The sequence below is a fragment of the Heterodontus francisci genome, chromosome X (genome assembly GCF_036365525.1).
Source record: "Heterodontus francisci isolate sHetFra1 chromosome X, sHetFra1.hap1, whole genome shotgun sequence".
NCBI lineage: Eukaryota > Metazoa > Chordata > Chondrichthyes > Heterodontiformes > Heterodontidae > Heterodontus > Heterodontus francisci.
In genome coordinates, this window is record NC_090421.1 from 388,256 (window position 1) to 415,448 (window position 27,193).

Genomic DNA, 27,193 nt, shown 5'->3' on the forward strand with positions numbered 1-27,193 from the left:
GTCTCTGAGAAATCGTCGCTGCTTCTCCGGGACCTCCTGTTTACTCAGAGAGGTCGCTCTGTGGGGACTGGCGGTGGTGGATGGGGGTAGCCCGGAGATTCCAGAGGGTTGCAGGAGGAGGCGACAGAGATTGGAGGCCGGGGAGGGATTAATTGAAAGAGATAGTTAGTGGGGGTCGTGTGGTGGGACAGGACAGGGACCCCTGTCCCTGCTGCGGAGCGGGGAGTCCTCTGCAGTCAAAATCCGAAAGCGAAAAGGGTAAAATTTGGAATCAATGTTCTCAGAAGGAATCCGAACGCTAACCTACATCGCCATCTACAGGGAGGAAAGCCGTGAGCAGGCAACATCGATTTTAACCCATCCCGCGCTGCAGGCAGCTGGGTCGCCCCCACCCAGGAGAAACGACTGCCGTCCCAAACGCTTCTCAGTGACCGTGGGTGTTTAGATGTTAGAGGTGAGGAGACCTGCATACCCTGGTCTCCATCAAACACTCCCAGGGACAGGTACAGCACGGGGGTTAGATACAGAGTAAAGCTCCCGCTACACTGTCCCACATCAAACACTCCCCAGGACAGGTACAGCACGGGTGTTAGATACAGAGTAAAGCTCCCTCTACACTGTCCCCCATCAAACACTCCCAGGACAGGTACAGCACGGGGGGTTAGATACAGAGTAAAGCTCCCTCTACACTGTCCCCCATCAAACACTCCCAGGACAGGTACAGTACGGGGGTTAGATACAGAGTAAAGCTCCCTCTACACTGTCCCCCATCAAACACTCCCCAGGACAGGTACAGTACGGGGGGTTAGATACAGAGTAAAGCTCCCTCTACACTGTCCCCCATCAAACACTCCCAGGACAGGTACAGCACGGGGGGTTAGATACAGAGTAAAGCTCCCTCTACACTGTCCCCCATCAAACACTCCCAGGACAGGTACAGTACGGGGGGTTAGATACAGAGTAAAGCTCCCTCTACACTGTCCCCCATCAAACACTCCCCAGGACAGGTACAGTACGGGGGGTTAGATACAGAGTAAAGCTCCCTCTACACTGTCCCCAGTAATGCCTGATCTGCACCTTCGCTCCATCATAACCCCCGTTACCCTTCACCCGATCCCAGTGTTGAAATTTCCAACTGACCCCCGGCCTCGACAGCTTTTATCAGGGGGGGAGAGAGTTCCAGATTTCCACTCCCCCTTCTCTGTGTGAAGATGTGCTTCCTGACAATCACCCCCTGAATGGACCCTGGCTCGAATTTACAGGTTCTGCACCCCCCCCCCCACACTTGCTCCAGACTCACCCCCTCCTCACACCAGAGGAAACAGTTTCACTCTATCGACCCTATCGAACCCTTTATCTTAAACCCCTCGAAAAGATCACCTCCCCTTAATCCTCCACACTCGAGGGGAACACGAGCCCAGTCTGCGCGACACCCACTCCTCGAGATTTAACCCTCTCAGCCCCAGGGTCGTTCTGGGGGAATCTCCGCTGCGCCCATCTCCCCCACCAGAGGCCGATACGAAGCAGCAGGGTGGAAGGAGAACCCGGCAAAAAACCTTGGGAGATACTTAGATGCCATCACTGTGAGTCTACGGAACAAGGCCATTCAGCCCATCAGCTCCCTCGGCACTGACCCTCCGACAGTGCTGCACTCCCTCAGTACTGACCGACAGCACGGCGCTCCCTCGGCACTGACCCTCCGACAGTGCGGCGCTCCCGCACTCCAAAGAGGAGAAAAAATTGGAGAAAGCAGGAGAAAAAAGTGGAGAAAGCAGGAGAAAAGTGGAGCAAAGAGGAGAAAAATGGAGCAAAGAGGAGAACAAAGTGGAGAAAACAGGAGAAAAGTGGAGAAAACAGGAAAAGTGGAGAAAACAGAAAAGTGGAGAAAACAGGAGAAAAGTGGAGCAAAGAGGAGAAAAAAGTGGAGGAAACAGGGGAAAAGTGGAGAAAACAAGTGGAGAAAACAGGAGAAAAGTGGAGCAAAGAGGAGGAAAAAGTGGAGAAAACAGGAGAAAAGTGGAGCAAAGAGGAGGAAAAAGTGGAGAAAACAGGAGAAAAGTGGAGCAAAGTGGAGAAAAGTGGAGAAAACAGGAGAAAAAAGTGGAGCAAAGAGGAGAAAAAAGTGTAGAAAACAGAAAAGTGGAGAAAACAGGAGAAAAGTGCAGAAAACAAGAGAAAAGTGGAGCAAAGTGGAGAAAAGTGGAGAAAAGAGGAGAAAAAAGTGGAGCAAAGAGGAGAAAAAAGTGTAGAAAACAAAAAAGTGGAGAAAACGAGAAAAAAGTGGAAAACAGGAGAAAAGTGGAGAAAACAGAAAAGTGGAGCAGAGGAGAAAAAAGTGGAGAAACAGGATAAAAGTGGAGAAAACAGGTGAGAAGTGGAGAAAACAGGAGAAAAAAGTGGAGAAAACAGGAGAAAAGTGAAGAAAACAGGAGAAAAGTGGAGAAAACAGGAGAAAAAAGTGAAGAAAACAGGAGAAAAGTGGAGAAAACAGGAGAAAAGTGGAGCAGAGGAGAAAGAAGTGGAGAAAGGATAAAAGTGGAGCAAGGTGAAAAGTGGAGAAAACAGGAGAAAAGTGGAGCAGAGGAGGAAAAAGTGAATACAGGAGAAAAAAGTGGAGCAGAGGAGAAAAAAGTGGAGAAAACAGGAGAAAATTGAAGAAAACAGGAGAAACAAGTGGAGAAAACAGGAGAAAAGTGGAGAAAACAGAAGAAAAGTGGAGGAAACAGGAGAAAAGTGGAGGAAACAGGAGAAAAGTGGAGGAAACAGGAGAAAAGTGGAGGAAAACAGGAGAAAAGTGGAGCAGAGGAGGAAAAAGTGGAGAATACAGGAGAAAAAAGTGGAGCAGAGGAGAAAAAAGTGGAGAAAACAGGAGAAAATTGGAGAAAACAGGAGAAACAAGTGGAGAAAACAGGAGAAAAGTGGAGAAAACAGGAGAAAAGTGGAGAAAACAGGAGAAAAGTGGAGGAAACAGGAGAAAAGTGGAGGAAACAGGAGAAAGGATAAAAGTGGAGAAAGGTGAAAAGTGGAGAAAACAGGAGAAAAGTGGAGCAGAGGAGGAAAAAGTGAAGAATACAGGAGAAAAAAGTGGAGCAGAGGAGAAAAAAGTGGAGGAAACAGGGGAAAAGTGGAGAAAACAAGTGGAGAAAACAGGAGAAAAGTGGAGCAAAGAGGAGAAAAAAGTGGAGGAAACAGGGGAAAAGTGGAGAAAACAAGTGGAGAAAACAGAAAAGTGGAGCAAAGAGGAGGAAAAAGTGGAGAAAACAGGAGAAAAGTGGAGGAAACAGGAGAAAAGTGGAGGAAACAGGAGAAAAGTGGAGGAAACAGGAGAAAAGTGGAGGAAAACAGGAGAAAAGTGGAGCAGAGGAGGAAAAAGTGGAGAATACAGGAGAAAATTGGAGAAAACAGGAGAAACAAGTGGAGAAAACAGGAGAAAAGTGGAGAAAACAGGAGAAAAGTGGAGAAAACAGGAGAAAAGTGGAGGAAACAGGAGAAAAATGGAGGAAACAGGAGAAAGGATAAAAGTGGAGAAAGGTGAAAAGTGGAGAAAACAGGAGAAAAGTGGAGCAGAGGAGGAAAAAGTGGAGAATACAGGAGAAAAAAGTGGAGCAGAGGAGAAAAAAGTGGAGAAAATAGGAGAAAATTGGAGAAAACAGGAGAAACAAGTGGAGAAAACAGGAGAAAAGTGGAGAAAGCAGGAGAAAAGTGGAGAAAACAGGAGAAAAGTGGAGGAAACAGGAGAAAAGTGGAGGAAACAGGAGAAAAGTGGAGGAAAACAGGAGAAAAGTGGAGCAAAGAGGAGAAACAAGTAGAGAAAACAGGAGAAAAGTGGGGCAAAGAAAAGATAAAAGTGGAGAAAACAGGAGAAAAGTGAGGCAAAGAGAAGAGGAAAGTGGAGAAAACAGGAGAAAAGTGGGGCAAAGAGGAGAAGAAATTGGAGAATAGTGGAGAAAACAGGAGAAAAGTGGAGCAAAGAGGAGAAAAAAGTAAAAACAGGAGAAATGTGGGGCAAGGAGGAGAAAAAAGTGGAGAAAACAGGAGAAAAGTGGAGCAAAGAGGAGAAAAAAGTGGAGAAAACAGAAGAAAAGTGGAGAAAAGTGGAGAAAAGTGGAGCAAAGAGGAGGAAAAAGTGGAGAAAACAGGAGAAAAGTGGAGCAAAGAGGAGAAAAAAGTGGAGAATAATGGAGAAAACAGGAGAAAAGTGGAGAAAAGTGGAGCAAAGAGGAGAAAAGTGGAGAAAACAGGAGAAAAAAGTGGAAAACAGGAGAAAAGTGGAGAAAACAGGAGAAAAGTGGAGAAAAGTGGAGCAAAGAGGAGAAAAAAGTGGAGAAAACAGGAGAAAAGTGGAGCAAAGAGGATAAACAAGTGGAGCAAACAGGAGAAAAGTGGAGAAAACAGGAGAAAAGTGGAGCAAAGAGGAGAAAAAAGTGGAGAAAACAGAAGAAAAGTGGAGAAAACAGAAGAAAAGTGGAGAAAACAGGAGAAAAGTGGAGCAAAGAGGAGGAAAAAGTGGAGAAAAGAGGAGCAAAAAGGAGAAAAAAGTAGATAAAACAGGAGAAAGGTGGGGCAAAGAGGAGAAAAAAGTGGAGAAAACAGGAGAAAAGTGGAGCAGAGGAGAAGAAAGTGGAGCAAACAGGAGAAAAGTGGAGAAAACAGGAGAAAAGTGGAGCAAAGAGGAGAAAAAAGTAGAGAAAACAGGAGAAAAGTGGGGCAAAGAAAAGAAAAAAGTGGAGAAAACAGGAGAAAAGTGAGGCAAAGAGGAGAAGAAAGTGGAGAAAACAGGAGAAAAGTGGGGCAAAGAGGAGAAGAAAGTGGAGAATAGTGGAGAAAACAGGAGAAAATTGGAGAAAAGTGGGGCAAAGAGGAGAAAAAAGTAGATAAAACAGGAGAAATGTGGGGCAAAGAGGAGAAAAATGTGGAGAAAACAGGAGAAAAGTGGAGCAAAGAGGAGAAAAAAGTGGAGAAAACAGAAAAGTGGAGAAAACAGAAGAAAAGTGGAGAAAACAGGAGAAAAGTGGAGCAAAGAGGAGGAAAAAGTGGAGAAAGCAGGAGAAAAGTGGGGCAAAGAGAAAAAAGTGGAGAATAATGGAGAAAACAGGAGAAAAGTGGAGTAAAGTGGAGCAAAGCGGAGAAAAAAGTGGAGAAAACAGGAGAAAAGTGGGGCAGAGGAGAAGAAAGTGGAGAAAAGTGGAGAAAACAGGAGAAAAGTGGAGCAAAGAGGAGGAAAAAGTAGATAAAACAGGAGAAATGTGGTGCAAAGAGGAGAAAAAAGTGGAGAAAACAGGAGAAAAGTGGAGCAAAGAGGAGAAAAAAGTGGAGAAAACAGGAGAAAAAAGTGGAGAAAACTGGTGAAAAGTGGAGCAAAGAGGATAAACAAGTGGAGCAAACAGGAGAAAAGTGGAGAAAACAGGAGAAAAGTGGAGCAAAGAGGAGCAAAAATGGAAAAAAACAGGAGAAAAGTGGAGAAAAGTGGAGAAAACAGGAGAAAAGTAGGGCAAAGCGGAGAAAACAGTGGAGAATAGTGGAGAAAACAGGAGAAAAATGGAAAAAACAGGAGAAAAGTGGAGAAAACAGGGGAAAAGTGGAGAAAACAGGAGAAAAGTGGAGAAAACAGGAGAAATGTGGGGCAAGGAGGAGAAAAAAGTGGAGAAAACAGGAGAAAAGTGGAGCAGAGGAGAAAAAAGTGGAGAAAACAGAAGAAAAGTGGAGAAAACAGGAGAAAAGTGGAGCAAAGAGGAGGAAAAAGTGGAGAAAACAGGAGAAAAGTTGGGCAAAGAGGAGAAAAAAGTGGAGAACAATGGAGAAAACAGGAGAAAAGTGGAGAAAAGTGGAGCAAATGGGAGAAAAAAGTGGAGAAAACAGAAAAGTGGAGAAAACAGGAGAAAAATGGAGCAAAGAGGAGAAAAAAGTGGAGAAAACAGGAGAAAAGTGGGGCAAAGAGGAGAAGAAAGTGGAGAATAGTGGAGAAAACAGGAGAAAAGTGGAGAAAACAGAATAGTGGAGCAAAGAGTAGAAAAAAGTAGATAAAACAGGAGAAATGTGGGGCAAAGAGGAGAAAAAAATGGAGAAAACAGGAGAAAAGTGGAGCAAAGAGGAGAAAAAAGTGCAGAAAACAGGAGAAAAAAGTGGAGAAAACAGGAGAAAAGTGGAGCAGCGGATAAACAAGTGGAGCAAAGTGGAGAAAAGTGGAGAAAACAGGAGAAAAGTGGAGCAAAGAGGAGAAAAAATGGAAAAAAACAGGAGAAAAGTGGAGAAAACAGGAGAAAAGTGGAGAAAACAGGAGAAAAGTGGAGCAAAGAGGAGAAAAAAGTGGAGAAAACAGGAGAAAAGTGGGGCAAAGAGGAGAAAAAAGTGGAGAATAGTGGAGAAAACAGGAGAAAAATGGAAAAAACAGGAGAAAAGTGGAGAAAACAGGAGAAAAGTGGAGAATAGTGGAGAAAACAGGAGAAAAGTGGAGAAAACAGGAGAAAAGTGGAGCAGAGGAGAAAAAAGTAGATAAAACAGGAAAAATGTGGGGCAGAGGAGAAAAAATTGGAGAAAACAGGAGAAAACTGGAGCAAAGAGGAGAAAAAAGTGGAGAAAACAGGAGAAAAAAGTGGAGAAAACTGGTGAAAAGTGGAGCAAAGAGGATAAACAAGTGGAGCAAACAGGAGAAAAGTGGAGAAAACAGGAGAAAAGTGGAGCAAAGAGGAGCAAAAATGGGAAAAAACAGGAAAGGTGGAGAAGTGGAGAAAACAGGAGAAACGTGGAGCAAAGAGGAGCAAAAATGGAAAAAACAGGAGAAAAGTGGAGAAAAGTGGAGAAAACAGGAGAAAAGTGGAGCAAAGAGGAGAAAAAAGTGAAGAAAACAGGAGAAAAGTGGGGCAAAGCGGAGAAAACAGTGGAGAATAGTGGAGAAAACAGGAGAAAAATGGAAAAAACAGGAGAAAAGTGGAGAAAACAGGAGAAAAGTGGAGAAAACAGGAGAAAAGTGGAGAAAACAGGAGAAAAGTGGAGAAAACAGGAGAAAAGTGGAGCAAAGTGGAGAAAAAAGTGGAGAAAACAGAAGAAAAGTGGAGAAAACAGGAGAAAAGTGGGGCAAAGAGGAGAAGAAAGTGAATAGTGGAGAAAACAGGAGAAAAGTGGAGAAAACAGGAGAAATGTGGGGCAAAGAGGAGAAAAAAGTAGATAAAACTGGTGAAAAGTGGAGCAGAGGATAAACAAGTGGAGCAAACAGGAGAAAAGTGGAGAAAACAGGAGAAAAGTGGAGCAAAGAGGAGCAAAAAGTAGAGAAAACAGGAGAAAAGTGGGGCAAAGAAAAGAAAAAAGTGGAGAAAACAGGAGAAAAGTGGGGCAAAGAGGAGAAAAAAGTAGATAAAACAGGAGAAATGTGGGGCAAAGAGGAGAAAAATGTGGAGAAAACAGAAAAGTGGAGAAAACAGAAGAAAAGTGGAGAAAAGTGGAGCAGAGGAGCAAAAATGGAAAAAAAACAGGAGAAAGGTGGAGAAAAGTGGAGAAAAGTGGAGAAAAGTGGAGAAAAGTGGAGAAAACAGGAGAAAAGTGGAGCAAAGAGGAGCAAAAATGGAAAAAAACAGGAGAAAAGTGGAGAAAAGTGGAGAAAACAGGAGAAAAGTGGAGCAAAGAGGGGAAAAAAGTGGAGAAAACAGGAGAAAAGTGGGGCAAAGCGGAGAAAACAGGAGAAAAATGGAGAAAACAGGAAAAGTGGAGAAAACAGGAGAAAAGTGGAGCAAAGTGGAGAAAACAGGAGAAAAATGGAGAAAACAGGAGAATAGTGGAGAAAACATGAGAAAAATGGAAAAAACAGAAAAGTGGAGAAAACAGGAGAAAAGTGGAGAAAACAGGAGAAAAGTGGAGCAAAGTGGAAAAAATGTGGAGAAAACAGAAGAAAAGTGGAGAAAACAGGAGAAAAGTGGGGCAGAGGAGAAGAAAGTGGAGAATAGTGGAGAAAACAGGAGAAAAGTGGAGCAAAGAGGAGAAAAAAGTAGATAAAACAGGAGAAATGTGGGGCAAAAAGGAGAAAAAAGTGGAGAAAACAGAAAAGTGGAGCAAAGAGGAGAAAAATGTGGAGAAAACAGGAGAAAAAAGTGGAGAAAACTGGTGAAAAGTGGAGCAAAGAGGATAAACAAGTGGAGCAAACAGGAGAAAAGTGGAGAAAACAGGAGAAAAGTGGAGCAAAGAGGAGCAAAAAGTAGAGAAAACAGGAGAAAAGTGGGGCAAAGAAAAGAAAAAAGTGGAGAAAACAGGAGAAAAGTGGGGCAAAGAGGAGAAAAAAGTAGATAAAACAGGAGAAATGTGGGGCAAAGAGTAGAAAAATGTGGAGAAAACAGAAGAAAAGTGGAGAAAACAGAAGAAAAGTGGAGAAAACAGGAGAAAAGTGGAGCAAAGAGGAGCAAAAATGGAAAAAAACAGGAGAAAAGTGGAGAAAAGTGGAGAAAAGTGGAGAAAAGTGGAGAAAACAGGAGAAAAGTGGAGCAAAGAGGAACAAAAATGGAAAAAAACAGGAGAAAAGTGGAGAAAACAGGAGAAAAGTGGAGCAAAGAGGAGAAAAAAGTGGAGAAAACAGGAGAAAAGTGGGGCAAAGCGGAGAAAACAGTGGAGAATAGTGGAGAAAACAGGAGAAAAATTGAAAAAACAGGAGAAAAGTTGAGAAAACAGGGGAAAAGTGGAGAAAACAGGAGAAAAGTGGAGCAAAGAGGAGAAAAAAGTAGATAAAACAGGAGAAATGTGGGGCAAAGAGGAGAAAAAAGTGGAGAAAACAGGAGAAAAGTGGAGCAAAGAGGAGAAAAAGTGGAGAAAACAGGAGAAAAAAGTGAAAACTGGTGAAAAGTGGAGCAAAGAGGATAAACAAGTGGAGCAAACAGGAGAAAAGTGGAGAAAACAGGAGAAAAGTGGAGCAAAGAGGAGCAAAAATGGAAAAAAACAGGTGGAGAAAAGTGGAGAAAAGTGGAGAAAACAGGAGAAAAGTGGAGCAAAGAGGAGCAAAAATGGAAAAAAAACAGGAGAAAAGTGGAGAAAGTGGAGAAAACAGGAGAAAAGTGGAGCAAAGAGGAGAAAAAAGTGGAGAAAACAGGAGAAAAGTGGGGCAAAGTGGAGAAGACAGTGGAGAATAGTGGAGAAAACAGGAGAAAAATGGAAAAAACAGGAGAAAAGTGGAGAAAACAGGAGAAAAGTGGAGCAGAGGAGAAAAAAGTGGAGAAAACAGGAGAAAAGTGGGGCAAAGCGGAGAAAACAGTGGAGAATAGTGGAGCAAACAGGAGAAAAATTGAAAAAACAGGAGAAAAGTTGAGAAAACGGGGAAAAGTGGAGAAAACAGGAGAAAAGTGGAGCAAAGAGGAGAAAAAAGTAGATAAAACAGGAGAAATGTGGGGCAAAAAGGAGAAAAAGTGGAGAAAACAGGAGAAAAGTGGAGCAAAGAGGAGAAAAAGTGGAGAAAACAGGAGAAAAAAGTGAAAACTGGTGAAAAGTGGAGCAAAGAGGATAAACAAGTGGAGCAAACAGGAGAAAAGTGGAGAAAACAGGAGAAAAGTGGAGCAAAGAGGAGCAAAAATGGAAAAAAACAGGTGGAGAAAAGTGGAGAAAAGTGGAGAAAACAGGAGAAAAGTGGAGCAAAGAGGAGCAAAAATGGAAAAAAAACAGGAGAAAAGTGGAGAAAGTGGAGAAAACAGGAGAAAAGTGGAGCAAAGAGGAGAAAAAAGTGGAGAAAACAGGAGAAAAGTGGGGCAGTGGAGAAAACAGTGGAGAATAGTGGAGAAAACAGGAGAAAAATGGAAAAAACAGGAGAAAAGTGGAGAAAACAGGAGAAAAGTGGAGAAAACAGGAGAAAAGTGGGGCAAAGAGGAGAAAAAAGTGCAGAATAGTGGAGAAAACAGGAGAAAAATGGAAAAAACAGGAGAAAGGTGGAGAAAAGTGAAGAAAACAGGAGGAAAGTGGAGCAAAGAGGAGAAAAAAGTGGAGAAAACAGAAGAAAAGTGGTGAAAACAGGAGAAAAGTGGAGCAAAGAGGAGGAAAAAGTGGAGAAAGCAGGAGAAAAGTGGGGCAAAGAGGAGAAAAAAATGGAGAATAGTGGAGAAAACAGGAGAAAAGTGGAGAAAACAGGAGAAAAGTGGAGCAAAGAGGAGGAAAAAGTGGAGAAAGCAGGAGAAAAGTGGGGCAAAGAGGAGAAAAATGTGGAGAATAGTGGAGAAAACAGGAGAACAGTGGAGCAAAAAGGAGAAAAAAGTGGAGAAAACAGGAGAAAAGTGGAGAAAACAGGAGAAAAGTGGAGCAAAGCGGAGAAAAAAGTAGAGAAAACAGGAGAAAAGTGGGGCAGAGGAGAAGAAAGTGGAGAATAGTGGAGAAAACAGGAAAAGTGGAGAAAACAGGAGAAGAGTGGAGAAAAAAGTAGATAAAACAGGAGAAAAGTGGGGCAAAGGGGAGAAAAAAGTGGAGAAAACAGAAGAAAAGTGGAGAAAACAGGAGAAAAGTGGAGCAAAGAGGAGAAAAAAGTGGAGAATAGTGGAGAATACAGGAGAAAAGTGGAGCAGAGGAGAAAAAAGTGGAGAAAACAGGAGAAAAGTGGAGAAAACAGGAGAAAAGTGGAGCAAAGCGGAGAAAAAAGTGGAGAAAACAGAAGAAAAGTGGGGCAGAGGAGAAGAAAGTGGAGAATAGTGGAGAAAACAGGAGAAGTGGAGAAAACAGGAGAAAAGTGGAGAAAAAAGTAGATAAAACAGGAGAAAAGTGGGGCAAAGGGGAGAAAAAAGTGGAGAAAACAGGAGAAAAGTGGAGCAAAGAGGAGAAAAAAGTAGAGAAAACAGGAGAAAAGTGGGGCAAAGAGAAGAAAAAAGCGGAGAAAACAGGAGAAAAGTGGCGCAGAGGAAACAAAAGTGGAGAAAACAGGAGAAAAGTGGAGAAAACAGGAGAAAAGTGGGGCAAAGAGGAGAAAAAAGTGGAGAAAACAGGAGAAAAGTGGGGCAAAGAGGAGAAGAAAGTGGAGAATAGTGGAGAAAACAGGAGAAAAGTGGAGAAAACAGGAGAAAAGTGGAGCAAAGAGGAGAAAAAAGTAGAGAAAACAGGAGAAAAGTGGGGCAAAGAGGAAACAAAAGTGGAGAAAATTGGAGAAAACAGGAGAAAAGTGGAGCAAAGAGAAGGAAAAAGTGGAGAAAACAGGAGATAAGTGGAGCAAAGAGGGGAAAAAAAGTGGAGCAAAGAGGAAAAAAAGTGGAGACGACAGGAGGAAAGTGGAATAAAGCGGAGAAAAAGTGGAGAAAATAGGAGAAAATTGGAGCAAAGGGGAGAAAAAAGTGGAGAAAACCGGAGAAAAGTGGAGAAAAAAAAGAGGAGAAAAGTGGAGAAAGAACGGAGAGGGCAGGCCTGCGCCTTTAAAGGGGGGCGGGGGCTCCCTCTTGAGAGCAAAGGAGAAAAGTCAGTCAGGCCTGCCCCTTTAAGAGGGCAGGAGCGGCTCCTGCGCATGCGCGGCGCGCCCCAGCTCCTCTTCCTGTTGCCGGGTGAGTGTCCCTGGTCATGGCGGCCGCCGACGGAGAGGGGGGCCGCCGCCAATCCGCACCCATCCGCCCCTTAAAAGCCCCGGGCTCGCTCCGGGACCCCTCGGATTCTTAAGATAAGCGCCGGGGCCGGTTTCTGGCGCCGCCATTTCGGTTCGGAACTGTGTTATTTAGTCGATGATCGTCATTTTCTTTCTGGGTGTCTTTCTCTGTGTAACTCACCTTCCTCCATTTTGTCTCCTTCTTCTCCAGGCATTGAAAAAAAAAAAATTTTTTTTTTTTTGGGAACATTTTTTTTTTCCAGCTCTGCTGGAGCTTTGGCGCCTCGGCCCTCTCAAGCCATGTTCGCCTGCATCAAGTTTGCGTCCAGCCCTGCTGCTTTGGTAAGAGAGAAGGGAGGGATGCATTCCTGTCCTAGCCCCCCCCCCTCTCCTTATGCAACCAGGCAGAGGGGTGCAGGGCAATGCATTTATTGCATTGCAATCAGAGAGAAGGGGTGTTGGTATTTGCATTAAATGCACCTTTGCAAGTTGACGCAACTGGTGCATTTAAAATCAGATCCAACCTGCAGACTTGCACCCAGCAGTTGCAATTTGGGAACTGTGCAATTCCTCCGGTAATGAATCGGTGCAGAGACGGAGAGAGAGAGAGAGAGAGAGATGGATTTGCTGCACGACTTCTGCGTTGGCATTAAATGCACCTTTGCGAACTGGCGCGACAGTTGCACCTCCGTCTCCCTTCAAATCTGCAACCTCGCACGAAGGAATTGCATTTCGAGAATTGTGCAATTTCTCCGGTCGTGCATCGGTGCAGAGAGAGAGAGAGAGAGGTGGATTTGCTGCACGACTTCTGCGTTGGCATTAAATGCACCTTTGCAAGCTGGCGCGTTTAAAATCAGCTCCGACCTGCAGACTTGCACCCGTCAGTTGCAATTTGGGAACTGTGCAATTCATCCATTAATCAGTGCAGAGAGAGAGAGAGAGATGGGTTTACTGCATGACGGTCAGGGCGTTTGCATTAAATGCCAAGTCTGCCGGATTTGTTTTGGAGGTGGGGGAAGAAGAGACAGGAAGGGAGACCTGGACTTGGTCCCCTCATGCAACCACGCAGGTGCCGAGAAAGGCGTTGGCTGCATTGCAGTGGCGGTTTTGAATCAGCATCAAATGCAAGCTCGCAAACTGCGTTTTGTCTCTCTCCAAATCTGCAACCTCGTGCAGAGAAATTGCGCATTTTCTCTGCAATGTTGCGCGGGGATTTGCTTGCAGGAAAGGCAAGGACGCGAAAGGGGTGCGTTTAAGGTCAGTCCGGCGGGGATTTGCATGACCTGCAAGCTTGCAGAGTGGCATCCGGAGCCTCTCAAGTCGGCTCCGAATTGCTCGTCTGAAAGTTTGGAATTTATAATTAAGTCAGTGAAGGGAGCGGTGCATTTGCTGGGCTGCAGCTCGGATGTTGCATGACATGTTGCTGGGGAAACTGCATTGGGTTTTGTTTCAAAATCAGTTCAAATCTCCCATGTCCAATTTTAAAATTTGCGGTTTTTTCCCCCGTGAGTCAGTGTGGAGAGAGATGGGTGATCCTCCATAGTCAAGGAATTAGCTACTGTTATACAGTGACAGACCTGTCCCCTCCAGTACTGTACCCCAGTGTTATACAGTGACAGACCTGTCCCCACCAGTACTGTACCCAGTGTTATACAGTGACAGACCTGTCCCCACCAGTACTGTACCCCAGTGTTATACAGTGACAGACCTGTCCCCTCCAGTACTGTACCCCAGTGTTATACAGTGACAGACCTGTCCCCACCAGTACTGTACTCCAGTGTTATACAGCGACAGACCTGTCCCCACCAGTACTGTACCCCAGTGTTATTCAGTGACAGACCTGTACCCACCAGTACTGTACCCCAGTGTTATACAGTGACAGACCTGTCCCCTCCAGTACTGTACCCCAGTGTTATACAGTGACAGACCTGTCCCCACCAGGTCTGTACCCCAGTGTTATACAGTGACAGACCTGTCCCCTCCAGTACTGTACCCCAGTGTTATACAGTGACAGACCTGTCCCCACCAGTACTGTACCCCAGTGTTATAGTGACAGACCTGCACCCACCAGTACTGTACCCCAGTGTTATACAGTGACAGACCTGTCCCCTCCAGTACTGTACCCCAGTGTTATACAGTGACAGACCTGTCCCCACCAGTACTGTACCCCAGTGTTATACAGTGACAGACCTGTCCCCACCAGTACCGTACCTCAGTGTTATACAGCGACAGACCTGTCCCCTCCAGTACTGTACACCAGTGTTATACAGTGACAGACCTGTCCCCACCAGTACTGTACCCCAGTGTTATACAGTGACAGACCTGTCCCCTCCAGTTCTGTACCCCAGTGTTATACAGTGACAGGCCTGTCCCCCACCAGTACTGTACCCCAGTGTTATACAGTGACAGACCTGTCCCCACCAGTACTGTACCCCAGTGTTATACAGTGACAGACCTGTCCCCACCAGTACTGTACCCCAGTGTTATACAGTGACAGACCTGTACCCACCCGTACTGTACCCCAGTGTTATACAGTGACAGACCTGTCCCCACCAGTACTGTACCCCAGTGTTATACAGTGACAGACCTGTCCCCACCAGTACTGTACCCCAGTGTTATACAGTGACAGACCTGTCCCCTCCAGTACTGTACCCCAGTGTTATACAGCGACAGACCTGTCCCCACTAGTACTGTACCCCAGTGTTATACAGTGACAGACCTGTCCCCACCAGTACTGTACCCCAGTGTTATACAGTGACAGACCTGTCCCCACCAGTACTGTACCCCAGTGTTATTCAGTGACAGACCTGTCCCCTCCAGTACTGTACCCCAGTGTTATACAGTGACAGACCTGTCCCCACCAGTACTGTACCCCAGTGTTATACAGTGACAGACCTGTCCCCTCCAGTACTGTACCCCAGTGTTATACAGTGACAGACCTGTCCCCACCAGTACTGTACCCCAGTGTTACACAGTGACAGACCTGTCCCCTCCAGTACTGTACCCCAGTGTTATACAGTGACAGACCCTCACCCACCAGTACTGTACCCCAGTGTTATACAGTGACAGACCTGTCCCCACCAGTACTGTACCCCAGTGTTATACAGTGACAGACCCTCACCCACCCGTACTGTACCCCAGTGTTATACAGTGACAGACCTGTCCCCACCAGTACTGTACCCCAGTGTTATACAGTGACAGACCCTCACCCACCCGTACTGTACCCCAGTGTTACACAGTGACAGACCTGTCCCCACCAGTACTGTACCCCAGTGTTATACAGTGACAGACCTGTCCCCACCAGCACTGTACCCCAGTGTTACACAGCGACAGACCTGTACCCACCCGTACTGTACCCCAGTGTTATACAGTGACAGACCTGTACCCACCAGTACTGTACCCCAGTGTTATACAGTGACAGACCTGTCCCCGCCAGTACTGTACCCCAGTGTTATACAGTGACAGACCTGTCCCCGCCAGTACTGTACCCCAGTGTTATACAGTGACAGACCTGTCCCCGCCAGTACTGTACCCCAGTGTTATACAGTGACAGACCTGTCCCCGCCAGTACTGTACCCCAGTGTTATACAGTGACAGACCTGTCCCCGCCAGTACTGTACCCCAGTGTTATACAGTGACAGACCTGGCCCCGCCAGTACTGTACCCCAGTGTTACACACTAACAGACCTGTCCCCACCAGTACTGTACCCCAGTGTTATACAGTGACAGACCTGTCCCCACCAGTACTGTACCCCAGTGTTATTCAGTGACAGACCTGTCCCCTCCAGTACTGTACCCCAGTGTTATACAGCGACAGACCTGTCCCCACCTGTACTGTACCCCAGTGTTATACAGTGACAGACCTGTCCCCACCAGTACTGTACCCCAGTGTTATACAGTGACAGACCTGTCCCCACCAGTACTGTACCCCAGTGTTACACACTGACAGACCTGTCCCCACCAGTACTGTACCCCAGTGTTATACAGTGACAGACCTGTCCCCACCAGTACTGTACCCCTGTGTTACACACTAACAGACCTGTCCCCACCAGTACTGTACCCCAGTGTTACACACTGACAGACCTGTCCCCACCAGTACTGTACTCCAGTGTTATACAGTGACAGACCTGTCCCCACCAGTACTGTACCCCACTGTTACACACCGACAGACCTGTCCCCACCAGGACTGGACCCCAGTGTTATACAGTGACAGACCTGTCCCCACCAGTACTGTACCCCAGTGTTATACAGTGACAGACCTGTCCCCACCAGTAACGTACCCCAGTGTTATACAGTGACAGACCTGTCCCCACCAGTACTGTACCCCAGTGTTACACACTAACAGACCTGTCCCCACCAGTTCTGTACCCCAGTGTTATACAGTGACAGACCTGCACCCACCAGTACTGTACCCCAGTGTTATACAGTGACAGACCTGTCCCCACCAGTACTGTACCCCAGTGTTATACAGTGACAGACCTGTCCCCACCAGTAACGTACCCCAGTGTTATACAGTGACAGACCTGTCCCCACCAGTACTGTACCCCAGTGTTATACAGTGACAGACCTGTCCCCACCAGTACTGTACCCCAGTGTTACACACTGACAGACCTGTCCCCACCAGTACTGTACCCCAGTGTTATACAGTGACAGACCTGTCCCCACCAGTACTGTACTCCAGTGTTATACAGTGACAGACCTGTCCCCACCAGTACTGTACCCCACTGTTACACACCGACAGACCTGTCCCCACCAGGACTGGACCCCAGTGTTATACTGTGACAGACCTGTCCCCTCCAGTACTGTACCCCAGTGTTATACAGTGACAGACCTGTCCCCACCAGTACTGTACCCCAGTGTTACACAGTAACAGACCTGTCCCCACCAGTACTGTACCCCAGTGTTATACAGCGACAGACCCGTCCCCACCAGTACTGTACCCCAGTGTTATACAACGACAGACCTGTCCCCACCAGTACTGTACCCCAGTGTTAGACAGCGATAGACCCGTCCCCACCAGTACTGTACCCCAGTGTTATACACTGACAGACCCGTCCCCACCAGTACTGTACCCCAGTGTTATACAGTGACAGACCAGTACCCACCAGTACTGTACCCCAGTGTTATACAGCGACAGACCTGTCCTCACCAGTACTGTACCCCAGTGTTATACAGTGACAGACCTGTCCCCACCAGTACTGTACCCCAGTGTTACACAGTGACAGACCTGTCCCCACCAGTACTGTACCCCAGTGTTATACAGTGACAGACCAGTACCCACCAGTACTGAACCCCAGTGTTATACAGTGACAGACCAGTACCCACCAGTACTGTACCCCAGTGTTATACAGTGACAGACCTGTCCCCACCAGTACTGTACCCCAGTGTTACACACTGACAGACCTGTCCCCTCCCTGACTCTGGTCGGGATGTGTTCTGGAACATGCTTGCACTCTGTGGGTCTCCCTCACCTGTTGTTTGTGTGCGTTTTTTTTTTATTGCAGGTGAGGTCGAGTTCCCGATTGCTGTACCGACCAGTCTCTCTCACCTCGCTGAGCAGACCTGAGCTCGGAAGCCTGCAGGTAAGGTTGACCTCGGCTGGTCTCTCTCTCTCCCTCGCTCGCGGCTGACTGTGCCCCTCGGTGCTGGGTTAGTGGTCTGCAGGTTTGTGCCCCGGTGCCGATTTGCCTTGTGACATTCTCCCGGTCCCGTGAACCCCAGTTGTCTGTGGGGGGTCAGGCAGGCAGAGCCACCTCCTGCACGCTGGCAGATCTGTGTCCCGTTGATGGAAGCGGGGAAACGGTCCTGGGCTCCGAGAGGGAATTGCGCCTGTTTTATTTTTCAATGAAGAATTTGCGGATCTGGACTGAGGGTCTTGAAACTTGCCGGAATGTGCCTAATTTTAGATTCATTGTCTTCTCTGTCTCATCCTTTCCTCTCCCTGTACTTTTCTCTACCCCCTCTCTCTTCCCCTCCCTCCCTCCTCTCTCTTCCCCTCCCTCCCCACTCTCTCTTCCCCTCCCTCCCCCCTCTCTCTTCCCCTCCCTCCCCCCTCTCTCTTCCCCTCCCTCCCCCCTCTCTCTTCCCCTCCCTCCCCCCTCTCTCTTCCCCTCCCTCCCCCCTCTCTCTTCCTGCTCCCTCCCCACTCTCTCTTCCTGCTCCCTCCCCACTCTCTCTTCCTGCTCCCTCCCCACTCTCTCTTCCTGCTCCCTCCCCACTCTCTCTTCCTGCTCCCTCCCCACTCTCTCTTCCTGCTCCCTCCCCACTCTCTCTTCCTGCTCCCTCCCCACTCTCTCTTCCTGCTCCCTCCCCACTCTCTCTTCCTGCTCCCTCCCCACTCTCTCTTCCTGCTCCCTCCCCACTCTCTCTTCCTGCTCCCTCCCCACTCTCTCTTCCTGCTCCCTCCCCACTCTCTCTTCCTGCTCCCTCCCCACTCTCTCTTCCTGCTCCCTCCCCACTCTCTCTTCCTGCTCCCTCCCCACTCTCTCTTCCTGCTCCCTCCCCACTCTCTCTTCCTGCTCCCTCCCCACTCTCTCTTCCTGCTCCCTCCCCCCTCTCTCTTCCTGCTCCCTCCCCACTCTCTCTTCCTGCTCCCTCCCCACTCTCTCTTCCTGCTCCCTCCCCACTCTCTCTTCCTGCTCCCTCCCCCCTCTCTCTTCCCCTCCCTCCCCCCTCTCTCTTCCCCTCCCTCCCCCCTCTCTCTTCCCCTCCCTCCCCCCTCTCTCTTCCCCTCCCTCCCCCCTCTCTCTTCCCCTCCCTCCCCCCTCTCTCTTCCCCTCCCTCCCCCCCTCTCTCTTCCTGCTCCCTCCCCCCTCTCTCTTCCTGCTCCCTCCCCCCTCTCTCTTCCTGCTCCCTCCCCCCTCTCTCTTCCTGCTCCCTCCCCCCTCTCTCTTCCCCTCCCTCCCCCCTCTCTCTTCCCCTCCCTCCCCCCTCTCTCTTCCCCTCCCTCCCCCCTCTCTCTTCCCCTCCCTCCCCCCTCTCTCTTCCCCTCCCTCCCCCCTCTCTCTTCCCCTCCCTCCCCCCTCTCTCTTCCCCTCCCTCCCCCCTCTCTCTTCCCCTCCCTCCCCCCTCTCTCTTCCCCTCCCTCCCCCCTCTCTCTTCCCCTCCCTCCCCCCTCTCTCTTCCCCTCCCTCCCCCCTCTCTCTTCCCCTCCCTCCCCCCTCTCTCTTCCCCTCCCTCCCCCCTCTCTCTTCCCCTCCCTCCCCCCTCTCCCTCCCCCCTCTCCCTCCCCCCTCTCCCTTCCCCCTCTCCCTTCCCCCTCTCCCTTCCCCCTCTCCCTTCCCCCTCTCCCTTCCCCCTCTCCCTTCCCCCTCTCCCTTCCCCCTCTCCCTTCCCCCTCTCCCTTCCCCCTCTCCCTTCCCCCTCTCCCTTCCCCCTCTCCCTTCCCCCTCTCCCCTCCCCCTCTCCCCTCCCCCTCTCCCCTCCCCCTCTCCCCTCCCCCTCTCCCCCCCCCTCTCCCCCCCCCTCTCCCCCCCCTCTCCCCTCCCCCTCTCCCCTCCCCCGCTCCCCCTCCCCCGCTCCCCCTCCCCCGCTCCCCCTCCCCCGCTCCCCCTCTCCCGCTCCCTCCCTCCCCCCTCTCCCTTCGCTGCTCCCTCCCTCCCCCCTCTCCCTTCGCTGCTCCCTCCCTCCCCCCTCTCTCTTGCTGCTCCCTCCCCCCCCACTCACTCACTTCCTCTCCCCCCCCCCCACTCACTCACTCCCTCCCCCCCCCCCCGCTCTCCTCCCCCCCCCCCCCCCTTTCTCTCTCCTCCTCCCCCCCCACCCCACACAGAATGCTCCGGCAGGATCTGCCACCTGCCCTCTCCCGGTGATGCGCAGGGAGTTCCAGACCAGCTCCCTGAGTCGGGATATCGACACCGCAGCCAAGTTTATCGGGGCAGGGGCCGCCACAGTGGGAGTGGCTGGATCGGGAGCTGGGATTGGCACGGTGTTCGGCAGTCTAATCATCGGTTACGCCAGGCGAGTGCATCGTGTTGTCTCTCCGGGATTGGGACCCCTGTGCCCTCGGACACTGACCAGACCGTCTGTCCTGGGCCTCGACTGAGGGACAAAGAGGACACGGGGGAGGGGCTCACCAACTCCGGGCTGGGAGATCGTGGGCTTTGAGCCACATTTCACAGGCTTGAAGCTCAGAGTCCAGGCTGACACTCCCCGGTGTCAGTACTGAGGGAGTGCCGCACTGAGGGAGGGTCAGCACTGAGGGAGCCCCGCACTGAGGGAGGGTCAGTACTGAGGGAGCCCCGCACTGAGGGAGGGTCAGTACTGAGGGAGCGCCGCGCTGTCGGAGGGTCAGTACTGAGGGAGCGCCGCACTGTCGGAGGGTCAGTACTGAGGGAGCGCCGCACAGAGGGAGCCCCGCACTGAGGGAGGGTCAGTACTGAGGGAGCCCCGCACTGAGGGAGGGTCAGTACTGAGGGAGCCCCGCACTGAGGGAGGGTCAGTACTGAGGGAGCGCCGCGCTGTCGGAGGGTCAGTACTGAGGGAGCGCCGCACTGTCGGAGGGTCAGTACTGAGGGAGCGCCGCACTGTCGGAGGGTCAGTACTGAGGGAGCGCCGCACTGTCGGAGGGTCAGTACTGAGGGAGCGCCTCACTGTCGGAGGGTCAGTACTGAGGGAGCGCTGCACTGTCGGAGGGTCAGTACTGAGGGAGCCCTGCACTGTCGGAGGGTCAGTACTGAGGGAGCGCCGCGCTGTCGGAGGGTCACTGCTGAGGGAGCGCCGCGCTGTCGGAGGAAGAGTACTGAGGGAGCTCCGCACTTCGGAGGGTCAGTACTGAGGGAGCGCCGCACTGTCGGAGGGTCAGTACTGAGGGAGTGCCGCACTGTCAGAGAGTCAGTACTGAGGGAGCGCTGCACTGTCGGAGGGTCAGTACTGAGGGAGCGCCGCACTGTCGGAGGGTCAGTACTGAGGGAGCGCCTCACTGTCGGAGGGTCAGTACTGAGGGAGTGCCGCGCTGTCGGAAGGTCAGTACTGAGGGAGCCCCGCACTGTCGGAGGGTCAGTACTGAGGGAGCCCCGCGCTGTCGGAGAGTCAGTACTGAGGGAGCGCCGCGCTGTCGGAGGGTCAGTACTGAGGGAGCCCCGCGCTGTCGGAGAGTCAGTACTGAGGGAGCGCCGCACTGTCGGAGAGTCAGTACTGAGGGAGTGCCGCACTGTCGGAGAGTCAGTACTGAGGGAGCGCCGCGCTGTCGGAGGGTCAGTACTGAGGGAGTGCCGCACTGTCGGAGGGTCAGTACTGAGGGAGCGCCGCGCTGTCGGAGGGAGAGTACTGAGGGAGTGCCGCACTGTCGGAGGGTCAGTACTGAGGGAGCGCCGCGCTGTCGGAGGGTCAGTGCTGAGGGAGCGCCGCGCTGTCGGAGAGTCAGTACTGAGGGAGCGCCGCACTGTCGGAGGGTCAGTACTGAGGGAGCGCCGCACTGTCGGAGGGTCAGTACTGAGGGAGTGCCGCACTGTCGGAGGGTCAGTACTGAGGGAGCCCCGCACTGTCGGAGGGTCAGTACTGAGGGAGCGCCGCACTGCCGGAGGGTCAGTACTGAGTGGGCCCCGCACTGTCGGAGAGTCAGTACTGAGGGAGCGCCGCGCTGTCGGAGGGTCAGTACTGAGTGGGCCCCGCACTGTCGGAGGGTCAGTACTGAGGGAGCGCCGCGCTGTCGGAGAGTCAGTACTGAGGGAGTGCCGCACTGTCGGAGGGTCAGTACTGAGGGAGTGCCGCGTTGTCGGAGGGTCAGTACTGAGGGAGTGCCGCACTGTCGGAGGGTCAGTACTGAGGGAGCAGCGGTCACGGGGCTGACGATACAAACTGTGGTATATTTCATACTGTGCTTTGCACCATTTAATGCTCCTCTCTCTCTCTCCCCCGCCCCGCTCCGTTTTGCAGGAACCCCTCTCTCAAGCAGCAGCTGTTCTCTTACGCCATCCTGGGCTTCGCCCTCTCGGAGGCGATGGGTCTGTTTTGCCTGATGGTGGCCTTCCTCATTCTCTTCGCCATGTGAAACCCAGGCCGCCGTGCTGTTTCGTCGTGTCTGTCCCGACTGTAATGCGTGTCTGTCCCGTGCCCGTGACCACCCTCCCACACCCCGTGGCCCGCGGCTTCGCGCTGGTGTTTCGAGTCTGGATGGAAGGCAGCGAAGGGTTGGACGGCGGGGGGACGGGGGTGGGATAGAAACACGAGATTTTTTTTACAATAACCGATAACGGAGAATCCTCAATAAATCTTACTTTAAATAAATCCCGTGACGTTTGTGTTCATCCCTCTGTTCGGTCCCTTCCTGATCTCTCTCTCTCTCTCTCTCTCTCTTGCCCCCCCTCTCTCTCTCTCTCCCCCCTTCTCTCTCTCTCTTCCCTTCCCTCTCTCGCTCCCCCTACCCTCTCTCTCTTCCCTTCTCTCTCTCTCTCTCTCCCCCTTCCCTCTCCCTCCCCCTTCCCTCTCCCTCCCCCTTCCCTCTCCCTCCCCCTTCCCTCTCCCTCCCCCTTCCCTCTCCCTCCCCCTTCCCTCTCCCTCCCCCTTCCCTCTCCCTCCCCCTTCCCTCTCCCTCCCCCTTCCCTCGCCCTCGCCCTTCCCTCGCCCTCGCCCTTCCCTCGCCCTCCCCCTTCCCTCGCCCTTCCCTCGCCCTCCCCCTTCCCTCGCCCTCCCCTCCCCTGCCCTCGCCCTCACCCTGCCCTCGCCCTCCCCCTCCCTCCCCCTTCTCTCTCTCTCCTCTCTCGCTGCCCCTTCCCTCTCTCTCTCTTCTCTCTCCCCTTCTCTCTTTCTCCCCCTTCCCTCTCTCTTTCTCTCTCCCCCTTCTCTCCTCTCTCGCTGCTCCTTCCCTCTCTTCCCTTCTCTCTCTCTCCCCTTCTCTCTTTCTCCCCCTTCCCTCTCTTTCTCCCCCTTCCCTCTCTTTCTCCCCCTTCCCTCTCTTTCTCCCCCTTCCCTCTCTTTCTCCCCCTTCCCTCTCTTTCTCCCCCTTCCCTCTCTCTCTCCCCTTCCCTCTCTTTCTCCCCCTTCCCTCTCTCTCTCCCCCTTCCCTCTCTCTCTCCCCCTTCCCTCTCTCTCTCCCCCTTCCCTCTCTCTCTCCCCCTTCCCTCTCTCTCTCCCCCTTCCCTCTCTCTCTCCCCTTCCCTCTCTCTCTCCCCCTTCCCTCTCTCTCTCCCCCTTCCCTCTCTCTCTCCCCCTTCCCTCTCTCTCTCCCCCTTCCCTCTCTCTCTCCCCCTTCTCTCTCTCTCTCCCCCTTCTCTCTCTCTCTCCCCCTTCTCTCTCTCTCTCCCCCTTCTCTCTCTCTCTCCCCCTTCTCTCTCTCCCCCCCCTTCTCTCTCTCCCCCCCCTTCTCTCTCTCCCCCCCCTTCTCTCTCTCTCCCCCCCTTCTCTCTCTCTCCCCCCTTCTCTCTCTCTCCCCCCCTTCTCTCTCTCTCCCCCCCTTCTCTCTCTCTCCCCCCCTTCTCTCTCTCTCCCCCCCTTCTCTCTCTCTCCCCCCCTTCTCTCTCTCTCCCCCCCTTCTCTCTCTCTCCCCCCCTTCCTCTCTCTCTCCCCCCCTTCTCTCTCTCTCCCCCCCTTCTCTCTCTCTCCCCCCCTTCTCTCTCTCTCCCCCCCTTCTCTCTCTCTCCCCCCCTTCTCTCTCTCTCCCCCCCTTCTCTCTCTCCCCCCCTTCTCTCTCTCTCCCCCCCTTCTCTCTCTCCCCCCCTTCTCTCTCTCTCTCCCCCTTCTCTCTCTCTCCCCCTTCTCTCTCTCTCTCTCTCCCCCTTCTCTCTCTCTCTCTCCCCCTTCTCTCTCTCCCCCTTCTCTCTCTCTCTCTTCCCTTCTCTCTCCCCTTCTCTCCTTCTCCCCCTTCTCTCCTCTCTCGCTGCTCCTTCCCTCTCTCCCCCTTCTCTCTCTCTCTCTCCCCCCTTCTCTCTCTTCCCCCTTCTCTCTCCCCCTTCTCTCTCTCTCTCCCCCCTTCTCTCTCTCCCCCCTTCTCTCTCTCTCTCTCCCCCCTTCTCTCTCTCTCTCTCCCCCCTTCTCTCTCTCTCCCCCCTTCTCTCTCTCTCTCCCCCCTTCTCTCTCTCTCTCCCCCCCTTCTCTCTCTCTCTCCCCCCCCTTCTCTCTCTCTCTCCCCCCCTTCTCTCTCTTTCTCCCCCCCCTTCTCTCTCTCTCTCCCCCCCTTCTCTCTCTCTCTCCCCCCTTCTCTCTCTCTCTCCCCCCCCTTCTCTCTCTCTCTCCCCCCCTTCTCTCTCTCTCTTCTCCCCCTTCTCTCTCTCTCCCCCTTCTCTCTCTCTCCCCCCCTTCTCTCTCTCTCTCTCTCTCCCCCCTTTTCTCTCTCTCCCCCCCTTTTCTCGCTCTCTCTCTCTCCCTCCCTCAGAGGGCCAGTGCTGAGGGAGTGCCGCACTGCCAGTGGTGCTGTTAAAACAGAAACAGTAGAACCACAGTGTATTAAAATGTTATTGTAAGTTGATGTCAAGTGCAACATGCAAAAGCTCCGTGAAACCTCAGACTTCTTTCTTGGAGCTGCACACTTGCGATTCCTCCGAGTGTGACGGGAGAGGCAACATATAAAAATGCAAGTGTTATAGATAAGCCTTCAGCCTTTCCGTCCGCAGACGCTGGGGTTGCTCTCCTTCGAGCAGAGAAGGTTAAGAGGAAATTTAATCAAGGCGTTCAGAATCAGGAGGGGGATTGGATAGAGTAGAGAGAGAGAGAGGGAGAAACTGTTTCCAGTCTCGGGAGGGTCGGTAACCAGAGGGACGCAGATTTAAGATAATCGGTAAAAACCAGAGGGGGGAGAAAAGGAGCAGAATGTTTATTTTTAACGTGGGGAGTTGTTGTGATCCGGAACGCGCTGCCTGAAAGGGCGGCGGAAGCAGATTCAATAGTAACTTTCAAAAGGGGGAATTGGAAAAATACTGGAGGGGGGGTGGGGGGGGAAGATCTTTCAATGAGCTGGCACAGGCACGGTGGGCCGAATGGACTCCTCCTGTGCCGCATCGTTACCAGTCCCCGCGCGGGGCAGGGGGAGCAGCTTTTAGAGTGGCCAGTGTCAGCGCAGGAGGCCGGGTCGACGTGGCTATTCGACCAGGTGAGGTTGGCGGTCCGGGGTGGGGCGGAGTGGGGGCTCTGCAGGTAGAAGGGGCAGGAAGGCAGGCCTCGTGGAGATCAGCACGGAACGCCGATGAGGACCGGGTCGGAGACGCAGGTGCCGGTGGGGATGGTCGCCCCCCCCCACCCCCATCCGCGGGAAGGCTGCCGCCGAGTCCCCACCGCCTTCACGAGGTACCCCACGATTCCCAGCAAGGCCCCAGTGTATGACGAGGTATGACCAGTAACTTCGCAGATGGCACGAAAATTGGTGGTGTTGTAAATAGTGAGGAGGAAAGCCTTAGATTACAGGACGATATAAGGTGGGCTGGTAAGATGGGTGGAGCAGTGGCAAATAGAATTTAATCCTGAGAAGCGTGAGGTGATGCATTTTGGGAGGACTAACAAGGCAAGGGAATATACAATGGATGGTAGGACCCTAGGAAGTACAGAGGGTCAGAGGGACCTTGGTGTACTTGTCCATAGATCACTGAAGGCAGCAGCACAGGTAGATAAGGTGGTTAGGAAGGCATATGGGATACTTGCCTTTATTAGCCGAGGCATAGAATATAAGAGCAGGGAGGTTATGACGGAGCTGTATAAAACACTAGTTAGGCCACAGCTGGAGTACTGTGTACAGTCCTGGGCACCACACTATAGGAAGGATGTGACTGCACTGGAGAGGGTGCAGAGGAGATTCACCAGGATGTTGCCTGGGCTGGAGCATTTCAGCTATGAAGAGAGACTGAAAAGGCTAGGGTCGTTTTCCTTAGAGCAGAGAAGGCTGAGGAGGGGGTACCTGATTGAGGTGTCCAAAATTATGAGGGGCATTGATAGGTTAGATCGGAAGAAACTTTTTTCCCTTGGCGGAGGGGGTCAATAACCAGGGGGGCATAGATTTAAGGTAAGGGGCAGGAGGTTTGGAGGGGATTTGAGGAAAATATTTTTTCACCCAAAGGGTGGTTGGAATCTGGAACGCACTGCCCGAAGAGGTGGTAGAGGCAGGAACCCTCACAATATTTAAGAAGTATTTAGATGAGCACTTGAAACACCATAGCATACAAGGCTACGGGCCAAGTGCTGGAAAATGGGATTAGAGTAGATAGGTGCTTGACGGCCGGCACAGACACGATGGGCCGAAGGGCCTGTTTCTGTGCTGTGTGACTCTTGAGGGGATCTTGATCGGATGAAGAGAGTGGCTCACAGACTCCTGAGCTGAGGGCAAGGCCATGTTGACCGTCAGAAGCTTATGAGTCATTGGTTTCAACAATTCCCCTGCTCGTTACCAGCGAAGCATTTGCCATTGCTGACAAAACCATTGTCTATTTCGGGAGTCCAGTCTCTTCCTTTTTTCTCGTGTCTCTGTTCCCGGCACGACCCCCACCTTTCCCGATTGTTCTGTGTTACTGAAACTCTCTCAGCTTCTCCATTTTGCAACCCTTTGCAAGTTTAACGCTTTCCCAACTCCTCAGCTCGCCCGACACTCTGAAGCCACACGCTCCCGCTCTTGCCGCGGCTTTAAGATACTCTATCCTCCTTAGCCCTCCTCTCTCATCTCCGTCGCCTCCTCCAGCCCTGACAGCCCTCAGAGGTAGCTGCGTTCCTTCACATTCCGGCGCGCCTCTCGCAAACCCCCGCCCCGATTTCTGTAAAAAAAAAAGTCGGTAGAAGATCTGTAATCATGGCCCGGCATATCCCCCACTCTACCGTCACCATTTCGCCGGGGGACCAACCCTGGTTCAATGAAGAGTGCAGGAGGGCATGCCAGGAGCAGCACCAGGCATACCTCAAAATGAGGTGTCAACCTGGTGAAGCGACAACACAGGACTATCTGCGTGCCAAACCGCGTAAGCAGCCTGCGATAGACAGAGCTAAGCGATCCCATAACCAACGGATTAGATCAAAGCTCTGCAGTCCTGCCACATCCAGCCGTGAATGGTGGTGGACAATTAAACAACTGACTGGAGGAGGTGGCTCCACAAATATCCCCATCCTCAGCGATGGGGGAGCCCAGCACATCAGTGCGAAAGATAAGGCTGAAGCATTTGCACCAATTCATGATCCATCTCGACCTCCTCCTGAAGTCCCCAGCATCACAGATGCCAGACTTCAGCCAATTCGATTCACTCCGCGTGACACGACTGAAGGCACTGGATACTGCAAAGGCTGTGGGCCCTGACAATATTCTGGCAATAGTACTGAAGACCTGTGCTCCAGAACTTGCCGCGCCCCTAGCCAAGCTGTTCCAGTACAGCTACAACACTGGCATCTACCCGGACAATTACCCCCCCATCAGTCTACTCTCAATTATCAGTAAAGTGATGGAAGGTGTCATCAACAGTGCCATCAAGCGACACTTGCTTAGCAATAACCTGCTCAGTGACGCTCAGTTTGGGTTCCGCCAGGGCCACTCAGCTCCTGACCTCATTACAGCCTTGGTTCAAACATGGACAAAAGAGCTGAACTCAAGAGGTGAGGTGAGAGTGACTGCCCTTGACATCAAGGCAGCATTTGACCAAGTGTGGCATCAAGGAGCCCTAGCAAAACTGAGGTCAATGGGAATCAGGGGGAAAACCCTTCGCTGGTTGGAGTCATACCGAGCGCAAAGGAAGGTGGTTGTGGGAGGTCAATCATCTCAGGACACTGCAGGAG

At 51.4% G+C, this 27,193-nt stretch overlaps 3 protein-coding genes across 4 annotated transcripts; all 3 read left to right on the forward strand.

The window, feature by feature from the left end:
- Positions 1 to 274: 274 nt before the first annotated feature.
- On the forward strand, positions 275 to 5,713 carry LOC137358565 (golgin subfamily A member 6-like protein 22; the record flags this gene model as incomplete). The annotated part of the gene is made up of 10 exons (XM_068024554.1): positions 275 to 433; positions 1,461 to 2,243; positions 2,292 to 2,396; positions 2,438 to 2,518; positions 2,603 to 3,015; positions 3,069 to 3,454; positions 3,523 to 3,558; positions 3,679 to 3,702; positions 4,290 to 4,489; positions 5,258 to 5,713. Coding segments are annotated over exons 1-10 (2,643 nt in total), but the record flags the coding sequence as incomplete, so codon positions are not given.
- Positions 5,714 to 9,126: 3,413 nt separating this feature from the next.
- On the forward strand, positions 9,127 to 11,149 carry LOC137358566 (golgin subfamily A member 6-like protein 22). Its single transcript, XM_068024555.1, has 3 exons — positions 9,127 to 9,443; positions 9,887 to 10,277; positions 10,505 to 11,149. The coding sequence occupies exons 1-3, from the start codon at positions 9,127 to 9,129 to the stop codon at positions 11,147 to 11,149; spliced, it is 1,353 nt and encodes a 450-aa protein (XP_067880656.1).
- Positions 11,150 to 11,428: 279 nt separating this feature from the next.
- Positions 11,429 to 21,745, forward strand: LOC137358730 (ATP synthase F(0) complex subunit C2, mitochondrial-like). 2 transcript variants are annotated; one of them, XM_068025002.1, is made up of 5 exons: positions 11,429 to 11,480; positions 11,730 to 11,860; positions 17,023 to 17,100; positions 19,290 to 19,477; positions 21,395 to 21,745. In XM_068025002.1, the coding sequence occupies exons 1-5, from the start codon at positions 11,444 to 11,446 to the stop codon at positions 21,507 to 21,509; spliced, it is 549 nt and encodes a 182-aa protein (XP_067881103.1). In that variant the 5' UTR covers positions 11,429 to 11,443; the 3' UTR covers positions 21,510 to 21,745. The 2 variants fall into 2 exon arrangements, with proteins under 2 accessions (XP_067881103.1, XP_067881104.1); XM_068025003.1 differs by lacking the exon at positions 11,429 to 11,480 and adding an exon at positions 11,487 to 11,630.
- Positions 21,746 to 27,193: the final 5,448 nt, after the last annotated feature.

Coding starts and splice junctions, on each gene's coding strand:
- LOC137358566 (XM_068024555.1), top strand. CDS start 9,127: ATGGAAAAAACAGGAGAAAAGTGGAGAAAACAGGAGAAAAGTGGAGCA. Junction 9,444..9,886: donor GGAGAAAACAGGAGAAAAAA/GTGAAAACTGGT, acceptor TGGAAAAAACAG/GAGAAAGGTGGAGAAAAGTG. Junction 10,278..10,504: donor GGAGCAAAGCGGAGAAAAAA/GTAGAGAAAACA, acceptor TGGAGAATACAG/GAGAAAAGTGGAGCAGAGGA.
- LOC137358730 (XM_068025002.1), top strand. CDS start 11,444: ATGCGCGGCGCGCCCCAGCTCCTCTTCCTGTTGCCGG. Junction 11,481..11,729: donor GCTCCTCTTCCTGTTGCCGG/GTGAGTGTCCCT, acceptor CTTCTTCTCCAG/GCATTGAAAAAAAAAAAATT. Junction 17,101..19,289: donor CTGAGCTCGGAAGCCTGCAG/GTAAGGTTGACC, acceptor CACCCCACACAG/AATGCTCCGGCAGGATCTGC.